Source organism: Colias philodice, chromosome 14 (genome assembly GCF_061535455.1).
Source record: "Colias philodice isolate Cphi_HAF_F1 chromosome 14, ilColPhil1 Martin Lab GWU primary, whole genome shotgun sequence".
NCBI classification, from domain to species: domain Eukaryota; kingdom Metazoa; phylum Arthropoda; class Insecta; order Lepidoptera; family Pieridae; genus Colias; species Colias philodice.
In genome coordinates, this window is record NC_143099.1 from 3751759 (window position 1) to 3769624 (window position 17866).

Sequence of the window (17866 nt, forward strand, 5' to 3'; positions counted from 1 at the left end):
CGATAAATATTGCTTTAATGCATTTTTGAACACAGTTATTGACTGAGCACGTCTTATCGATTCTGGAATAGAGTTCCAAAGGTTGATTGCAGTCACAGTGAAGGAAGAATGGAAGAAATTGGATCTGTGGGTAGGGATGCTTAAGGTAAGTAGATTAGAGGAACGTAGGGTAAGGCTATTTTCACCGAGGAATTTAAAATTTTCTTTTAGGTAACATGGGGTTTTAGGATCAAATAAAACTTTGTACAACAAATGCAGAATATGAGCATTCCGGCGGACGCGGATAGGAGGCCACTTGAGCTTGGCTCGGAATTCGGACACATGATCATATTTGCGTAGTCCAAATATGTAACGTATGCATACGTTTTGGAGTCGCTCAAGGGAGTCAAGTTGCTGTTCGGAAAGGTCAGGATAGGAAATGTCAGCATAATCTAGGATAGGAAGGAGTAAAGTCTCTGCAAGCGATACCCTTGTAGGAATGGGCAGAAAATTGCGCAATCGACGAATGGAACCTACAGCGCCATACATTTTTTTCCGTAGCGTCTCTATTTGCACATTCCAAGACAAGTTCATATCAAGATGGAGCCCAAGGTTTTTAACAGACTCACTAAATGGAATATGTGATCCACCAAGAATTAGCTTTGGTAAGCTGTTCCAATCTAGCTTGGCTGTCATTTTGCGGCTACCAATTATGATGGCTTGAGTCTTAGCCGGGTTAACAGTCAGACCGTAATTGTGTGACCAGGTAGCTATAGTATCTAAATCAGCATTTGTACGTTGTATAGCTTCTGAAATTTCGGAAATGGCTGTATGCGAGTAAATTTGCAAATCATCTGCATACATATGGTAGGGAGAAGATAAATTATAGGAAATTGAGTCAATAAATATTGAGAAAAGGATTGGTGACAACACGCTACCTTGAGGGACACCGACACTTAAGTCACACCACGACGACAGAACGTCATCAACTTTAATACGTTGCCGGCGCCCCTGAAAAAAGCTACGGAACCATTCAATGGCTGCCGATGAAATATTAAGAGAAGCAAGCAAGTGTTTTACTATGTAAACTAACGTAATTTAATACTTAGGTACATATTATATAATGATGCGCTCAAACTGTTAATCTACATTTAATTTAGATTATTATTTGAATTACTAAGTAATGTAGAATTTAAATCAATTTCATGTTTTCCTCAGATTTTCTATGTCCTCCGATTTTAAGATTTTCTTATCAGAGTATTCAATTTTAATGTAGTTTATTTTTATAAGAGACAATTAAGAACATTCAAAAATAAAGTGTCACGTATTTTTTTTAAACGACGAATGACGAAAAACGACGTAATCGCGGACGAAGTCGCGGGCAACAGCTAGTCTTGAATATAGCGGTTGAAGTGGTTTTTACGATAAGTATATCTCTTGAACTATTTATCTGATTAAAAAAATTGCTAACATTATTTGCTGCAAATTAAATTCTCTACAACTTTAGTCCAGAAACTTTTTATCGTAGAAATATAAAAGTTATGATCGAAAATGTTCAGAAATTAGAGATATTTATATTTTAAAAAATAACGTTTTTTTTTTATTATTTTACGAAGAAATCATATCAGACCATTTTTGTATATTGTTTTGTGAGGAACAACTTTTATTTACAACATTTACAAGTAAATAGTGACCAGAACTTGGTAGAGAAGCAGAATTTGATACACACTCGGCTATGACAATATATCGCTTTTGCAGGCGCCTTCGAAGTGCAGGTTATCCTAAATCCTAAAAGGTTAAACTAAACTAAAATTCTAAATAAAACCAAATATGGACATTTAATTAATTTTATTATTCCAGAGTTATGATAAATTTTATAAAACTATAAAAAGTATTATTTTAAGTTTCCATAGCTGATTCTTTCATTTCTACATCATCAGAAATGGATTCTAATTCTTCAGGTTCATCTAACAAGGCTTGTAACTGATGTATTGAAGTCACTAACACATGGAATTGTTTCTTTCTTAATGCCAATCTACTTTCTAACTGCTGTTTTGTCGTCTCCAATGTACTTAATTCATTCTTTAGGGTATTCAATTGCTCCAATGTTTCTTTCCTATCAGGCTGTTCACTTATAACTTTTGCTAATACATCATACTCTATTCTATTTTTGCGTACAGTCTTTGCTTGGGCCAAATCAATTTTACTCTTTTCTATGTTCTTCTTCGCAATCTCTATGCCACTTTCAAATATTTTCGATAAATCCTCATAACTTTTAAGTTCTGCTGTCATCATCTCGGTACCGAGCTGAGATTTTGTTACAGCAAATTCACATTGTGCAAGTTGTGCTAACATGCGATCATGTGTGGTTTTGCTAGAACAAGGAAGAATGAAACTTGTATTTTTTTTTTTTATACAGTAAGTATACATTATCATATATTTTATTGTACAAAAAGTTATATTGCATCATACAACAATTATTCACAAAAAGGTAGGTAAGGTTACCTGTCTTCTGGTTTTTCGTCGGTAGCATTACACCATCTGATTAGTGTCTTCAACAAAACATTAAGCCTCCTATCATCACCAGTACCATCACCATCAATCAATAATCGTCTGCGTATAACGTCCTCTGAATGAAAAGGAAAAAGAAAAATATAGGTAGGTACAATAGCAATCATAATTCTATGGGATATTACGCGATAAATCAATAAATTTTATTGTATATAATATATACTAACCGTCACCCATTTCAAAAGGCTGGAAATTTGATTTACAAAGTCAGCTTAATAATATTAAGGTTATGCTAAAACTTTTATTTTCAAACATAAACATTCACGGGCTCACGACGGCGGACGGCTTGCGTTTTTAATTTATATTTGACATTTGACAGATGGCACAGGGCACTTGCCAGTTGCCGCCACAGAGCAAGTAATATTTGCCGCTTGATCATTATTTTGACTTGACATTGCCATTTTAACATGTTTTTAAAGTTTTAACCGCGTGATTTTGTGATTGAAATAAAGGAAACAAGCGGCCTCACTTTTCCCGTGACTGAACCGCAAATTGCTACATAATGCTTATTGCTAGATTTCAAAATACACAGACTCGTACTAGGAAGGAAGGAACTGTCCTTCTCACGTCCTTCTATTTATTTTATCTATATATTTATATATTTTATCTATTTATTTTATCATCTGTGATATGCGCATTTCGTGTGTCAATTGTCAATGTCATATTAAATTGTTATACATATACAATTTTCAATTTTGCTTTGGTTTGTATTTACATATATTGTAGAAATAATGGCTATAATTTTAGCTGTGTTCCGTATTGAGAAACTTATTTGTGTACAAAGTACGTAATATTGATCAAGAAAGAAAAAATTCAAGGAATTGCAATGGAGAATGTGAATTTCAGTGAAAAAGTAGAGGTGTACTTTTCGGAGTTAGGGCGATGGTCGGGATAGTTTGTTTATGAAATGTTGTTTGCATGGTTCTTTAATGCTTAATATTAATTTATTAAATTACTATTTCAGGAAAGTTTGGCGTAGTATTGTGCTGGGTCAAATATTATCCCTATTACTCAGTGGAAAATGCATATTAACAACACTTCTACAAAGTGCGACTTGGCAATTTCCTACGACAGGTCAACTCGTAATCCCTTATTTAGCTCTTTTTATTCTGTTCATACCGTCTTTACTTTGTAATGGAGTTAAGAAATTATCAAAGTAAGTTTGTATTTATTTAATATTAACTTATAAGAACTAACTTACTTGTAATAATTTGAATTATTTATATTTTAATCTAAATCTAAACTTGACAAATTATTATGAAGACTTAGAACTATCTTTCATTTATTGACCAAGCATAACATTTTGACTTTGATTCATTCATTTGAAATAAAATTAACAATAAATTACTTACATTCATTTGAATAACAATGAACTCGATAGTATTTGTTGGATATGTTATCAGGAACATACGTCTTTCTTACTAACATACCACATACCTAACCAGCTAAAAACACTGTTTTTACAGGAAATGGCTAATAGTTCTCCTAGCATGCATACTAGACGTAGAAGCGAGCTGGTTGCTAGTGATGTCGCAGCGGTTTACATCAGTGTTGAGCTGACAGCTGCTAGCCTGCAGTGGTGTAGGTGCGGCTTTAGTTGGTGGGGCCTGGAGGGGACAGAGACTCGGTGTGGCTCATGTAGCTGGTGCCACTCTTGGTTTGATGGCAGTTGTTTGCGTTGTATGGGCTGATGTGGAAGGGGCTCCTACTGATGGTAATTTGGTTTTATAGTATATATAAAAATATTATATTATAGTAGGTTTAAGCTCAAAAGCTGCATATCTAAATATGCACTACTAGATTTCCGCCCGCGTTTTCAAAGGGAAACCCGCATAGTTCCCGTTCCCGTGGGATTTCCGGGATAAAACCTATCCTATGTGTTGTTCTGATGTATAAGCTATATTGTGGTAAAGTTTCATTCTAATCCATTCAGTAGTTTTTACGTGAAAGAGTAACAAACATCCATACTTCCATACTTACAAACTTTTGCCTTTATAATAGTAGGAGGATATTAGATGAAATCTGCCTGTAGAAATAATTTGAGTACTATATAATTGTTCAGTTGATTTTGTATGATTGAGTTGGAACTATAAATAAAGCTTTCACAAGTTTTGTAATTATTTAGAGAGAAATCACTTCTTTATTTCAATTATAAATTTCATTTTATACATTCAGTAAGTTATATGTTGTAGGATTAATATCTTATAACAAGCTCAAGATAAATCTAAATAAAATGCAACATTAATGCAATAAAACATTTCAGGAAAGAACCAGTTAGTTGGAGACATGCTATGTCTCGGTGGATCACTTCTATATGCATTAGTAACAGTGCTGCAAGAAATAATGCTCAAAACACAAGCCTGCTCAGAATATTTAGCCATGCTCGGTCTCATTGGTGGCTCTATATCTTGTTTACAAACATTTTTCCTTGAGTTTAACGAATTGGTATCATTCTATTGGTATGAAGTTGAAACGATCATACAATTGGGAGGCTATTGCTGTGTACAAACAGTATTTCAGATATTACAAAGCTTTATGTTGAGGGACGCTGGTGCAATTATACTGCATTTGTCTTTCCTATCGGCGGATTATTATACTCTGATTGCTGGGATGTTCATTTTTCAGTTTAAGGTGAGGAAAATATTTTTTGGATTTGTGTCATGTTATTTTTTTCAAATATGGGAATAAAAAACGTCATGTAAAAAAATAATTAGGTGGTTGCCTATTCCCTGCCATGGTTACTGATTCATATTTTGGATTTTTTTGTCCTGAAATGGACAGGTTGTTTCGCATAGATGAAAATATTATGATTATTTCAATTAATTTTTACTAACCACGCTATTTATGTATTAATATATAGATACTATAATATAATTATTTACAATATAGAGTTGAAACCCCTCCTAAATCACCATAATATAGTTATCTATTAAAGAATCAAGGAAGATTTATATCACTTTATCTATATATACATAATGTTATTGAAGTGAAACTTTATCGGGGTTGGAAAAAATTTAGTGTAACATTTTTCCGTTACGCGCCATCTTGTTTTTATACCTACCACGCGTGATTGACGTATTTCTGTAAAGTTGCATATAGGTAGTAAATTATTTTTTGAAAAATAAAGAAGTTTCACTTCTTACGTGTGTACACTATAGTACACGCACAATTTTTTTTTTCTAGTTCCACGCACTATATTTCCTATCATATCTCCTGGCGATGGTGGGAGTGTTTCTGTTCAGTTCGCGGCCCACTCGCCCGCCCCCAGCGCCTGTGTTACCGCAACTTGTGAACGACTCTGTGCAATCGCAGGATAATGTTTCTATGTAAGTATTATAATAAAATATTTGTGTGATGAACATAGATGTTTGCTCTGTGTCTGGATGTTAATTATCTATATAAGTATTTATTTAAAAATTATATATGTATGTTTATCAGCCATCTGGTTTCCATAACACAAGCGAAAGCTTAGTATGGGATCAGATTGTGCCGTGCGTGAAAATTGTCCTGAAATATTTATTTATTTATTATATTTTGGTTAGAATACATAATAATATCAGAGTTAAAATACAAATTTCTAGTGAGTTAGTTATTTGTATCTGAATAAAATAAGAATATAATAATAATAGCATATAGGAATCAATTAAAAGACCATTCAAACTTCTAGCAAATTTAGTGTTAATTTTTGTTAAGACGATACACAAAAAAAATCCACTGCTTGGCGGGCGTAGTCTAATAGCTCGCTATCGCGAACGCGGGTGTGCGCGAAGTCATTCTTGCAAACTCGCCGCGCTGCCGCTGGCCGACTCGGGACAAACATGTATGGAGTCGTCATATAGTTATAATATTGTTATACATTTATTTAATTGTTGATTTATTGGTTTTATTTTCTTGCTTATAAACAAATAATCTTCTTTTTAACAACTACTTAGACATTATTAATAATAATTATTATTTCGTAATGTTTACTTTATTACAAAATAATACAGGTTATAAGTAAATAATCTTTAAAATAACAAAAAATATTTTTACTCTGAAAAAATGAAATGGTACTCAATAACGCGGACTACTGAATTGATTTAGATAGAATTTGATGCTGACGTAGATATTACATCATGCCCAGAAATGAAAGGTACTATTTCTGAAAGAAGTTATAAACCCTAATTCTTCTCAGTCAAAGTCAAGAGTGGAAGATATCACTAATACAGTAAAACTGATGCGAAACTTTGGATGTTAATTTGTATATTTTTTTGTTAGTTGTTACTTAATCACGTCAAGACTACATTACCAATTTTGATAAAATATAGCTAATTGCCTGGATTTACACATAGGATACTTTTTATCCGAACTGAACACTTCTGTGGGAAAAAACAGGATTCACGATATAACCTAATTCCACGCGGGCAAAGCCGCGGTCGGAATGATATTTTTTTAAATAAAAAAATTGTTTGAAAAAAAACACAAAATATATTGACGCATGTATTTATTTTTTGCACTCTATTATAATTGTAATTATTCATTACAAATAATCAAAATAAAATAGCCAGAACAAAGTTAGGCCCTGGTAGGGTAGGTAGGCAGGTACAGCAATGTGAGACGAACACTGGCTTATTTATACCAATAATAATGTATTATAAACATTAAATTAAGTTTACAACAAAAATACATAATATTAGCTAATGTGAAAACGAATCAACCAATCATCCCACAACAATGAAATGTGCACACAAATATTCATCCAAATCGGTTCATGTGATTAGGAGGAGTGACTGCAGCGCCATCTTCCGGGCCCAATTGTGTTTCCAGATCACCCAGGAACTCAATTTAATATACTTACACAAAATTATTCGAAATGAAAACTCACATTACTATGTAAATATGAATATAAACCTGTTTTAGTACTAAGCAATTTCCCGCACAGGTGTAGTAAGTATAAATGAAATAAATATCAACATCAAATTCTTTATACAACATACTTATCTACCACCTACTAAGAAATGTAATTCTTGAAATTTTTTCGTATTTTTTTAAATATAATACTACTCCAATGAGCTCCTGTTCCATATTATGTCCACCATACTTCCACTAAGTTCACCATGATTTTTTATTTCTTTGCACTTTGTTGCTTTTTTCTAAAAATGGAATCATGCGATAAAACCAGTAGAGCTTTGATAACATACATTTTTGACTGAATAAAGGTACTTACGAAGGAGTGGATTCACATTGTGAACAATCAGTGGGTTTATTTTCCTTCTGGATTCCGGATTTCTGAACAGATTATTTATGCTATAAATGAAAAAATCTTACACATTCGTTATGTACTTAAAACAGGGGTACATATCAAACATCGTCTATAATACAATTATCATCAAATTTAAAATAAAACCAACTTACTTCATTCATTTGTTCCAATTGTAAGCATTCTTTTTCCTCCAACCTTTATGTTTCTTCTTCTTATTTTCTTTATTGTCCCCATTTGTCTCATTTTGTCTTATCGTGTTGTCACCCTTTTTTACGATTGCGCGAGCGACACAAGTTCCCCGTGTGACGGCCGTAGCGGGAATGACTCGTGCAGCGATCGGGGTAGGAAGGTACAGGGCGGCTCTCGCTATATTGGCTGGTCGCGCGCTAATTTCAAGTATTTCTTGTTTATTTCAAAACCATCGCATATTTCAAAATTCTAACACGGTAGACGTATAGGTTGTATATTTTATAGTTAATATCCAAAAAGTCGTAACTTTACGTTTGTTATTTTGAAGATGCCAGAGATTAAAAAAAAATAACAATGATAACTTTGTATTTTTTTTCTATCGAGAAAATATCATGGAATCATGTTTCTAAAACGGTAGACGTATTGTGTTACTATTGAACTTTCTTGTCAAGAATTTTCATCACGACAACTTTAATAATATAAAAATTACGAAGGTTTGAAAAGGGCCGTAAATGTTAGAAAAATTAATTCATCACCTTAAGGGCTTGGTCTAGTAGTGCAAACAAATGCATCCTGTCATCCTATATGTAAATAATACAAATGTACTAAGGGAAAGTTGCTCCACTTAATTTTTAAAAATTAAATCATTCGTATGCATAATTTAATATTCGTAATAAGTACCAAAAATGACAATTTGAAACAATTTTCGTGAAAATTACACCGGGTGATTTTTTTTATCAGTACACAAAATTTGCGAATACTTTCTATTGATATCTTCAACTTCATGTTTATATAACTGATCAACTTTTACAAAGAAATTTGGACGAAATATAAAAAAAAATAAGCTTTCCATACAAAATGCATAACTCTTTACATTTTTTTCGACCTAAGTTTCTTAGTGAAAGTTGTTCAGTTTAACTAATAAAACGGATAAACAAATTTTGTATATAATAAAAAAAATGTAATGTTTGTGTTAAAAAATTATAAAATAGAAAAAAACGCAAATGAAAACAAAAGATATTTATTTCTGACTAGCTTCCGCCCGCGACTCCGTCCGCGCGGATGTCGGTCTTCGCGTCTTCTACAGATTTATTATATTATGTATAATATATAGATTTATATTGATAAACCTAATAAATCTTTTGCTAGCATTCTGATGCTTTATCGGTTGCACTGGATTTATATCTTTTTCAATCGCTTGAATGATATAGGATGGGTCCTTGATGGGCATCGAATGCTGAAGTCTCGAATCAATCAATTCTGACAGTAGGCAATTTATGTAAAATCTTGATAATGGTCCATCATTTTATTTTGCCTAAACGTTACATAATTTTTTATATATTCTATTTTTGACGAATGATTCACTCCAGTCCAAACAGCAAATAAGCAGACTTCTGCTTCTGCAACGTTTAGTTGTCCCTGAATTTGGAAAAAATAGTCATGATTCTTATCTATGACAAAAGTGTTATTTTTTGCATTGTATTTCAAATATTAATTTTTTTATTTTTAACCGCATCTTCCGCATTCATGTCTTTTGCCGGAATTAGACATTTAACTTCTACTAGTCCCATTTTCCCTTTTTGATATGGGAGTGTATAAAGTAAATTTTTTAGATATTTCTTGTTATACTTTTAAAAAGTTATTATTGTCATTTTGCTCATTAGGTAAAGTAATTTCGATATCAGTTTTAAGTTTTTTGATACCTGCAATAATAACGTCATAATCGCCTGCACATACTTAACGATTACACCCTGTATACAATCCACCATCCACATTCATAATGTTTTCCTGTCCTCCTCTCCTTTACGCTGTTCACCGATACATTTTAAATAAGTAAATCTGCTACCACTGAAGGATGTTTCATTGTGATCAGCAAATTTTCACCACTGTTGTCGATTATTTGTTTTTCATTTTTAATCAGCAATTCATCATCAGTTTTGTTTTTGGTGATGTACCCTAACAATACGTCGAAAAGGGAAAGCATCAATGAATTATCGTTTTCGTCCTCTTTTTTTATTCTTCGCGTCTCTGTTACTTGTGTTTGTTTAGTTCTCAACACCCACTGAATTTTCTATGTTATTGTGATCTTCCATTACATCTGAGTTTTGATGATGTGATGATAATCCATTCGTTTTAATATTGGTACTAAGAGTTGGTGGACTAAACTAGAAATGGCGGACTAAATTTGTCAGCGCGTCTGTAAGATCAGAATATAAAACCAACATCCTGTATTTAAGTTACAAAATAAATAATCAAACAACATGCCGCTACGTTGAAAATGACTAGAAGAAAAAATTAAAACACCTCGGCATATAATTTTGGAGTAAACAAATCATTTTCCCCGTATGGGGATTTCCCCGGATGAACTTGGGAAGTTCAAGTTCTCAATACAAGTTTATATTATATTTCGTATTTCTCAAACGAAAAATAAACATTTTTGGAACTTCAAAAAAAATTATATTATAAGAAAATTTATGAGCTTACTTTAGTTTTAAAGAAATATACATCCCTTTACTGACACCCCGTAAAATAAAGAAATTGTTGCCAATCACCTTTGCATTTGGTTTCATTAACTTTATGTTCGAAGATAATTTTTTTTCTAGTAGTTACACGCGTATTTTTTTCGTTTATTTTCCATATCGAAATCAAATGTTTAAAAATACGAATATTTGCACAAAACTAAGATAAAAATAATCAATTAACAAAAATATTAAATTTAATGAAGTAGAGCAACTTTCACTTCGGTATGAAGGAAAATCGAGCGTAGAGCACACGTCAGAACGCTCCGGCCCAAGGAGCGCGACTAAAGAAATTCGCTAGGATTTTTCCTAATTATTTTAAATATTTTTTTAATATTTAAAGAATTATCAAAATTCTAAAAAAAAATTTTTTAAAGGATTAATACTCATTGGTCTTCAACCAACTCGAATAAATTAATGGAAAAAATAACTTTTAGCAGTATTTATCAATAGATTTTGTAAGGCAAAAAATGGGAAATTTAATGAATTTATAACGTTCTAATTAGGAAAATCATAAGTTTTTCGGCAATTGTATTCAGCAGTTTTTAATAACGACTATATAAGGATAATAATGCGCTGATCAGATTGTATAAATTGTAATCGGTTGCAACGTAGTGAGTGCACAAACTTAGCTCGAAATGTCTTTGGGGGAAAGAGACTTATCTTGAAGGCCTGATTAAGGTAACATAAAGTAACTTTATAAATGTGAAAAAATTCACGCGCATTGCGTATATAACACTAATTGATACACAAGAAAAAAAAATTCAGTTTATCATTTCATTAGCCGGGAAAAAATTGTCAAATAACTTGTTGAAAACGCAATTTTGCTAGACTGCAGCCTTAAGTTGTCTTTTAAGAACAGTCTAAACCAGGGGTTCCCAATCTTTTTCAACTCGCGGCGCAGCTTCATATTAACTTTTTTGTTACGATGCCCTACCCACCCAACCTAGCTAGTAAACAATAATGACAACAAGGAAACAGTCACTATAGTTACCTAATAATAGAAATTAGGTTAGGCTATCTTGTATGTCATTTTACGACGCTATGTTTCTTACCGATTCAAGCGCTTAGAAAAGGTACTCGCTAATATAAGCAGATCGACTCGCGGAGCCCCTCTAGATTTCTACGGCGCACAGTTTGGGAACCCATGGTCTAAACCTTATATCTGATAAAATTCTAGCAAAATATTTTATCTGTAATTTCTTTTTAATCCTGGCAACTATAAAAAATATCCATGTCACTTTCAATAATCATAAAAGGCTTAAAGTATTCAATTTATATCAATTATGTTTCAGGGAATATACAGTACCAACATTAGACTGTATACCATTATCAGAAGGATTGGAACCGCCCATGAGCCGAGATACGACTTTCACATCATTTCTCGGAGGCCCACAAAACATCCCTAATGGAAATGCTACCTTTGGTATATCTAACGCACAAAATTCTACAAAAGAACAAGAACAACTTTAGACTTTAATTTAATCAGTATAAAGTATGAAATTGCGAAATTCGATAGAAAATACCAATGGTACATCTAACGCACAAAATTCAACAAAAATAGGAGAAGAACTTTAGATTTTAAGTTACGCTAGATTTTAAGTATGAAATTGCCGTGACTTAAAGTTTATAGTACAATTTTATTTCCTATATAAGGAATGTCGATACATAATACTTTTTAAAAGTCTCTGCAGCTCATATGTATAATGTTCTCTCAAAATCTATTTAACTTTTTCATTAAATCGAAAGAAATAATGTTTGTTCAGTAACCAAATGAACTTCTGTGTGCCTCATAAAGTTGATTAAACAAACAAAAAATCTTGTTGTGGTTAAAAAGAAAATGTAATATTATATGTACTTATATTTGTTTGAACTCTAACTGTCCGACTCCAACATATAAAAAGGACAATTTGCCAATTTCTTACTATAATCTGTTTAATATATAAAATTAAACATACTATGTGTATAAATTGTATGTAACTAAGTGTGGAGTGTGCTGCACATCATTTTGTTTTTTTTTCTTTAACGAAAAAGTTATACTTAAGATTACTCAGGCTTAATATTGAATATCTCGTTTAATTATTTATTTAATGAGCTATTTTTAATCTTGCATCAGTGATATGAAACTATGGATTTGTTCTAATATTCTAAATAATTCAGATTTTATCAGATTATATTTCCTATTCAAATTCACATTCAGATTTTATCCAGTTTATAAAATATTTATTTTCACGTAGTTGAATATTTGAAGATATTATAAAAGTGATTTTAAACTCAATCTAGCTTTCCAACTCATAGAAATTAATGTAGTATTATTGTTATTACTCAGTAGGTACCTTAGCACAATATACTCAAGATAATCTAGTCAAATATATTGCTTTTAAATATTATACTCAAATATATTTAATCAAAAACCTTCTAAAGAATGTTGTTAGTAGAATTTAAAAAAAAATATTTAAAATCGGATATAATGTTTGTATACTATTGCTCAATTATTGCTTTTACTGTTACATTCAATAACTTTTTATACCAACAACATTTTTTAGATGACTCTATAAAAGACCAGTACTACCCCCCTAAGGTTTTAACGATAACTGCCATAATCGAATTTTACTCTTATATCTACATAGAAGTTAACTATGACATTTTAGACTTATCGGTCTTTTAGAAGATAATATAGATCTAACTATGTTTAAATTAAATATTGAGAGAAAAGATTATTGTAAGATTTGAAGTTAGAATATAGCCTCAAACAATGGCTACCACTTTCTCATTGTACTCATAATGATGTATTGAAAACATAAATTATTTTACATGCATAATTATTTTTGAAAAGCACAAATATGAATTAATATTTAAGAAATTTTATCAAAATAGCAGAAACATATTTTTGTTGCAATATTATAAATATGAACATTATATTATGCCAAATATTACCACAAAAATATAAACAATATAATATTATGCCAGCTAAAAGCTTTCTCTATAAGAGCTATTACAGGTGGATGAATTGCAATTAAATAATTTAAATAAATTAGGTTTTATTAAAATATTACTTACCAACTATTTGAATTTGCTGACGTTACTTTGTTCCTATTTCTATGTTATAAAATACTATCTCTTTGCTATATACTCAAAATTATACTATGCTATTAATTTTTGACTTTGTCTAAGAATTTTATTTAAATACTGTTATGTGTTAAAAACCATGTTATTTAAGCGGAATCTAGTCAATGTGTTATTAACTTTTAAGATTATAGGATATGTGGGAGACCTAAAGCTAAAATTAGTCACTTGGTAAATGAATTAAAAAGCAGGAAAGGTATGTACCTATATTTAAAAAAAGAAATATAATAAACTCATGAAAATCAAAAAGTTTTCAGTTGCTATCAAACGAGATATTTTTGTGTGAGTACTTACTCATAATGCACAGTTATTTTTTTAATTATTTCATTCATATTTATACAAATTTTTGCCATTTTTCAAAGTAAGTACATTCTTCATGAAAATTTCACCAACACCACACACATCACAGTAAAAAATAATATGGATGGAATGGTTGTGTAATCGCTTATAGTAGGGCTAGTTTAGGATCAATGTTTAGATTTGAAACTCCATATAATGCACTATGCCATGTTCATTTATATCATCAAAAGATAGTTCAATTATCAGAATCGTAGCGTGCCTTTGCGGGGCCCCATATAAAAATATGTTTGGGGGCCCTTAGGAAGGAGATTTCTCGCAAAAGCGCACGTTGGGGGCCCCCTTGGCGCGGGGGCCCCGTATAATTGATACGGCAGATACGGCGGTAGCTACGCCCCTGTCAATTATCATATTTTCTATATAGTTTTTAATTTTTATTACTTTGACACAAAAAAATATAACAAAACACATGAAAATTAATATTATATTGTTTTTGTTTATCATGGTATAGGAAATTATAGTGGAGTCTAGTCATAACCATTAGTATTAATAAGAACAAATGGGTAATCGACATACAAAACAATAAATCTCATCACAAAAATTTAATTTAAAACACCAATGATTGTAACGAAATATATTTTTGCTTTAATAATTAATGTAACAGTGTAGTTAGGTACGTATAATTTTATTGTCTAGTTTACTTACATGTTTTGAAATAATTTTACCGAATACTGCATTTAAGTAACAATCTTTAGATTGTATCAATACAATATAATAAATTATACAATATTTATGAAATTGTTTTATTTCAAACCAAGGGAACCCAGTTTCAAAGAAATAATGATTTATTTCCTACTAGCTGTGCTCCGCAGTTTCACCCGCATTGCTCCCCTCATGTTGGTCTTAGCATGATGATATATAGCCTATAGCCTTACTCAATAATTTAACTCAATTACTCAATTAAATAGTCCTTTTTATTTATTCATTGACAAATCATTTGCTCCTTTACTTCTCTTGATAACATTTATAAATAAGAAAATGTAATAAAACATGGAAGTATTCGAAATTAGATTCAATTCTATTTTGATTAAATATTAATTAAAAATAATTAGGTATATTACTCAAATCCGAAAATTGGATACCAATGAAAAAATTATCATGACATAGAGCTGATAATATTTTGATGATGGATTCGGAAGGTAGCCATGAACTCAGTAATTAATTGATTATGATTCGTGTTGAAAAATACACTAAAATAGTATTAAATAAAAATAACTACGTTAAAAAACGGGCACCGACTTCAAACCTTTTTAGTAAATAGCACATCTAAGTAATATGTAATAATTAATACATAATATCAAATCTTTTTTATTGTTTACTTTTCCGTTATTGAAGTCGGGTTTTTTAACGTAGTTATTTTTATTATTAGCGATTTAACGCTATTAATTTCTCGATTACTAGTTAGTGTTAATTTCTTTTGAGCAAGCCATATATAATAATGTTTTTGCAGTGAAATAGAAGAAATTATGTATAAACTATATAGATCTTAATAATATGTATTATGTCTGTACCTTAAAATAATTATTTCTAGAATATTCCAGGTTAAAAATAAACAAAATTAATTCATTACAACGTTTTTATTATATTATTTTACAATATCAAACGCTTAAAGTTTACAATACAAAAAAGAATGAAATACAGAAGGAAAAAGAAAAATCTAGTATACAGTATGAACATGTCAGAATTAATTATATTGTCTTGTATATTGCGAGCTTGGATAATAATTGACTTTGAACTTTGCTATTGGTCTATTATAATAAGTTAAACAAACTATAAGAATATATAGAAATGTTGTGTGAACCAAACTCGATAAGAAAGTAAGGAAAAAAAAACTATTTTTTAACACATAAATAAAACACTTGATACCTTTTAGGTAATCTTAAATCATATGTACACTAAGCTTCATCTTCACTAGCTGATACAGACTTCCTAGACTCAGGCGTTGCTGGTCTGGAGTTCCTGGATCCAGATCTAGATCTAGATCCAGACCTAGATCGTGATCCAGAACGACTACGGGACCCACTTTTAGACCTGGATCGGGATCTAGAAACGCTCTTTGATTTGGAGCGGCTTTTGGACCTGAAATAGAAAAATGTTTATGATATAAAAAAAACTTGTTTAATAAATGTAATATTGTATTGACGAACTCCTTTCTAACGCCTGGATCGTAAAGATTGGCTTATATTTACAATTCGAATGTAACTAAGCGATGTTGGGGGCAAAAACTATAGTCGGATTTTTAATTAGACGAAGCTAACTGACGTTTACTGTAGAGTTTTTGATGAAATTAAAATAGCGTTGTCACAAAGTGAATGATTGAAAAATCCGGAATGAATGAAATTGCCTCGATCGTCTAGTGAATATTTAGTGTGTAACAATATAACATCAACAAAACAATAATGACAACAAACACAACGTAATTCGTTACAATTAACGAAAAAAATTACAAAAACAATAACTAAACAGCGTAAGAATAAAAATAAAAAGCTGATTGTAATTACATTCTACTAGTAACTTATTACTTATACAGCTATATAAATAGAAATAATGTTATTTTATAGTTTTCATTGTTCACTCATCTGATTGAATGATAACTGAATTCCTCACTATTACTTTAAATATGGCAGCATTATTTTACAAAGTGACATTAGCTGCTGTCAGATAACTTCGTGTAATTAAAAATCCGACTATAGTAAATAGTATACTATAATTAATATAAAGTATTACTTTGTTAATGTCTAGACGGCGTAGTACATACATAGATAAAAATATAAATAAGGGAACCCACCTTGACCGAGATCTCGACGGACTTTTCGACCTCGACCCGCTCTTCGATCGAGATCTACTCTTGGATCTCGACTTGCTTCTCGACTTGGATCTCGACTTGCTTCTCGACTTGGACTTCGAGCGGCTCCTCGACTTGGAGCGACTCTTGGACTTGGACCTACTCCTGGACCTCGATCGTGAACCACTTTTGGACCTGGATCGGCTCTTGGATCGACTTTTGGACCGACTCTTCGCTGAGCCCGAACGCGATCGACTGCGCGATTTCGATCTGCTTTTCGAGCGAGACCTATAAAGAAATGCACATTTGTTATATTATTTATGAATTCATCTACCAGCATCGTACATGTCCTTTATTTTTATGGTTGCCTGGAAGAGATTGCTTTAAGCAATAAGGCCGCCTATTGTGTACTTACCATATTCATGTTTTCATGTTAAATTATATGTTTTTACTACTGGTACTGTACAATAAAGTGTCATAAATAAATTAATAAAAAATGTATTGTAAAATTAAATATTATTCATCAGCCTTATAAATTACTTGTCACTTTTATTTTACTTTAATCAGTTTCCATAAAAAATAATCTTATATTAATTACTTACCTATCGCTATCCGAAGCCGACATAATCCTCTTGCGTCCCTTGTTAGCGGGCGGGCTGCGACTGCCGCTGCGACTGCGACTGCGACTGCGACTGCGACTGCGACTGCGACTGCGCGACTTGCGACTCGCGTCTGAATCCGATTCGGACGTAGAGATTGTTTCCTTCGAAACAATTTTCGCACGCTGTTTGCTGCTGAGCTTCTCTTCAACCATTTTTGCTTTTTCGCGACGGCCGATGCCCCTTTCTCCCTAAAATTGTAAAAAAATAAATAAATAACTCTCTTTAATGATAAGAGCACACACATTTCTTTTTTGTTTAATTGTATAGATATATTGTGTATAGATATCGCCTAATTTATTATTAATTTCTGTGAATGTAGTGTTCATCTGTAATAGTTGTGCATAATTATGTGTAAATCCTATGTTACTGTTTTACGTGAATGATACATATTATGTAACAACTGGTGATGAACCTTTTTAATAATTAATAAAAAAAA

At 31.5% G+C, this 17866-nt stretch overlaps 4 protein-coding genes across 4 annotated transcripts in view; 2 read left to right on the forward strand and 2 right to left on the reverse strand.

Moving 5' to 3' along the window:
• Window positions 1-1810: 1810 nt before the first annotated feature.
• On the reverse strand, window positions 1811-2858 carry thoc7 (THO complex subunit 7). Its single transcript, XM_089703353.1, has 3 exons — window positions 2718-2858; window positions 2485-2608; window positions 1811-2353 (listed from the first exon to the last, which is right to left on the reverse strand). The coding sequence occupies exons 1-3, from the start codon at window positions 2725-2727 to the stop codon at window positions 1879-1881; spliced, it is 609 nt and encodes a 202-aa protein (XP_089559479.1). The 5' UTR covers window positions 2728-2858; the 3' UTR covers window positions 1811-1878.
• Window positions 2859-3241: 383 nt separating this feature from the next.
• LOC149482739 (uncharacterized) lies at window positions 3242-4155 on the forward strand. The gene is made up of 3 exons (XM_089703337.1): window positions 3242-3435; window positions 3515-3706; window positions 4017-4155. The coding sequence occupies exons 1-3, from the start codon at window positions 3377-3379 to the stop codon at window positions 4108-4110; spliced, it is 345 nt and encodes a 114-aa protein (XP_089559463.1). The 5' UTR covers window positions 3242-3376; the 3' UTR covers window positions 4111-4155.
• LOC149482740 (solute carrier family 35 member F1-like) lies at window positions 4138-12621 on the forward strand. Its single transcript, XM_089703315.1, has 4 exons — window positions 4138-4264; window positions 4814-5181; window positions 5734-5876; window positions 11796-12621. The coding sequence occupies exons 1-4, from the start codon at window positions 4213-4215 to the stop codon at window positions 11971-11973; spliced, it is 741 nt and encodes a 246-aa protein (XP_089559441.1). The 5' UTR covers window positions 4138-4212; the 3' UTR covers window positions 11974-12621.
• A 2924-nt stretch (window positions 12622-15545) lies between these two features.
• Ctr9 (RNA polymerase-associated protein Ctr9) overlaps window positions 15546-17866 on the reverse strand; it is a 331471-nt gene continuing 329150 nt past the window's right edge. The window contains exons 18-20 of the mRNA XM_089703251.1: window positions 17371-17618; window positions 16772-17056; window positions 15546-16062 (exon numbers count right to left, since the gene is read on the reverse strand). Coding sequence (XP_089559377.1) covers window positions 15879-16062; window positions 16772-17056; window positions 17371-17618 — 717 coding nt within the window. The 3' untranslated portion in view covers window positions 15546-15878. The remainder of the gene's footprint in view (window positions 16063-16771; window positions 17057-17370; window positions 17619-17866) is intronic.

Excerpts from the sequence above, each read along its gene's own strand:
- thoc7 (XM_089703353.1), bottom strand. Across the intron at positions 2,354-2,484 it reads GACGAAAAACCAGAAGACAG|CAAAACCACACATGATCGCA; the intron begins GTAACCTTACCT and ends TCCTTGTTCTAG.
- LOC149482739 (XM_089703337.1), top strand. The coding sequence starts at position 3,377 with ATGGAGAATGTGAATTTCAGTGAAAAAGTAGAGGTGTACTTTTCGGAG. Across the intron at positions 3,436-3,514 it reads TTTTCGGAGTTAGGGCGATG|GAAAGTTTGGCGTAGTATTG; the intron begins GTCGGGATAGTT and ends TTACTATTTCAG. Across the intron at positions 3,707-4,016 it reads GGAGTTAAGAAATTATCAAA|GAAATGGCTAATAGTTCTCC; the intron begins GTAAGTTTGTAT and ends CTGTTTTTACAG.
- LOC149482740 (XM_089703315.1), top strand. The coding sequence starts at position 4,213 with ATGGCAGTTGTTTGCGTTGTATGGGCTGATGTGGAAGGGGCTCCTACT. Across the intron at positions 4,265-4,813 it reads GGAAGGGGCTCCTACTGATG|GAAAGAACCAGTTAGTTGGA; the intron begins GTAATTTGGTTT and ends AAAACATTTCAG. Across the intron at positions 5,182-5,733 it reads TGTTCATTTTTCAGTTTAAG|TTCCACGCACTATATTTCCT; the intron begins GTGAGGAAAATA and ends TTTTTTTTCTAG.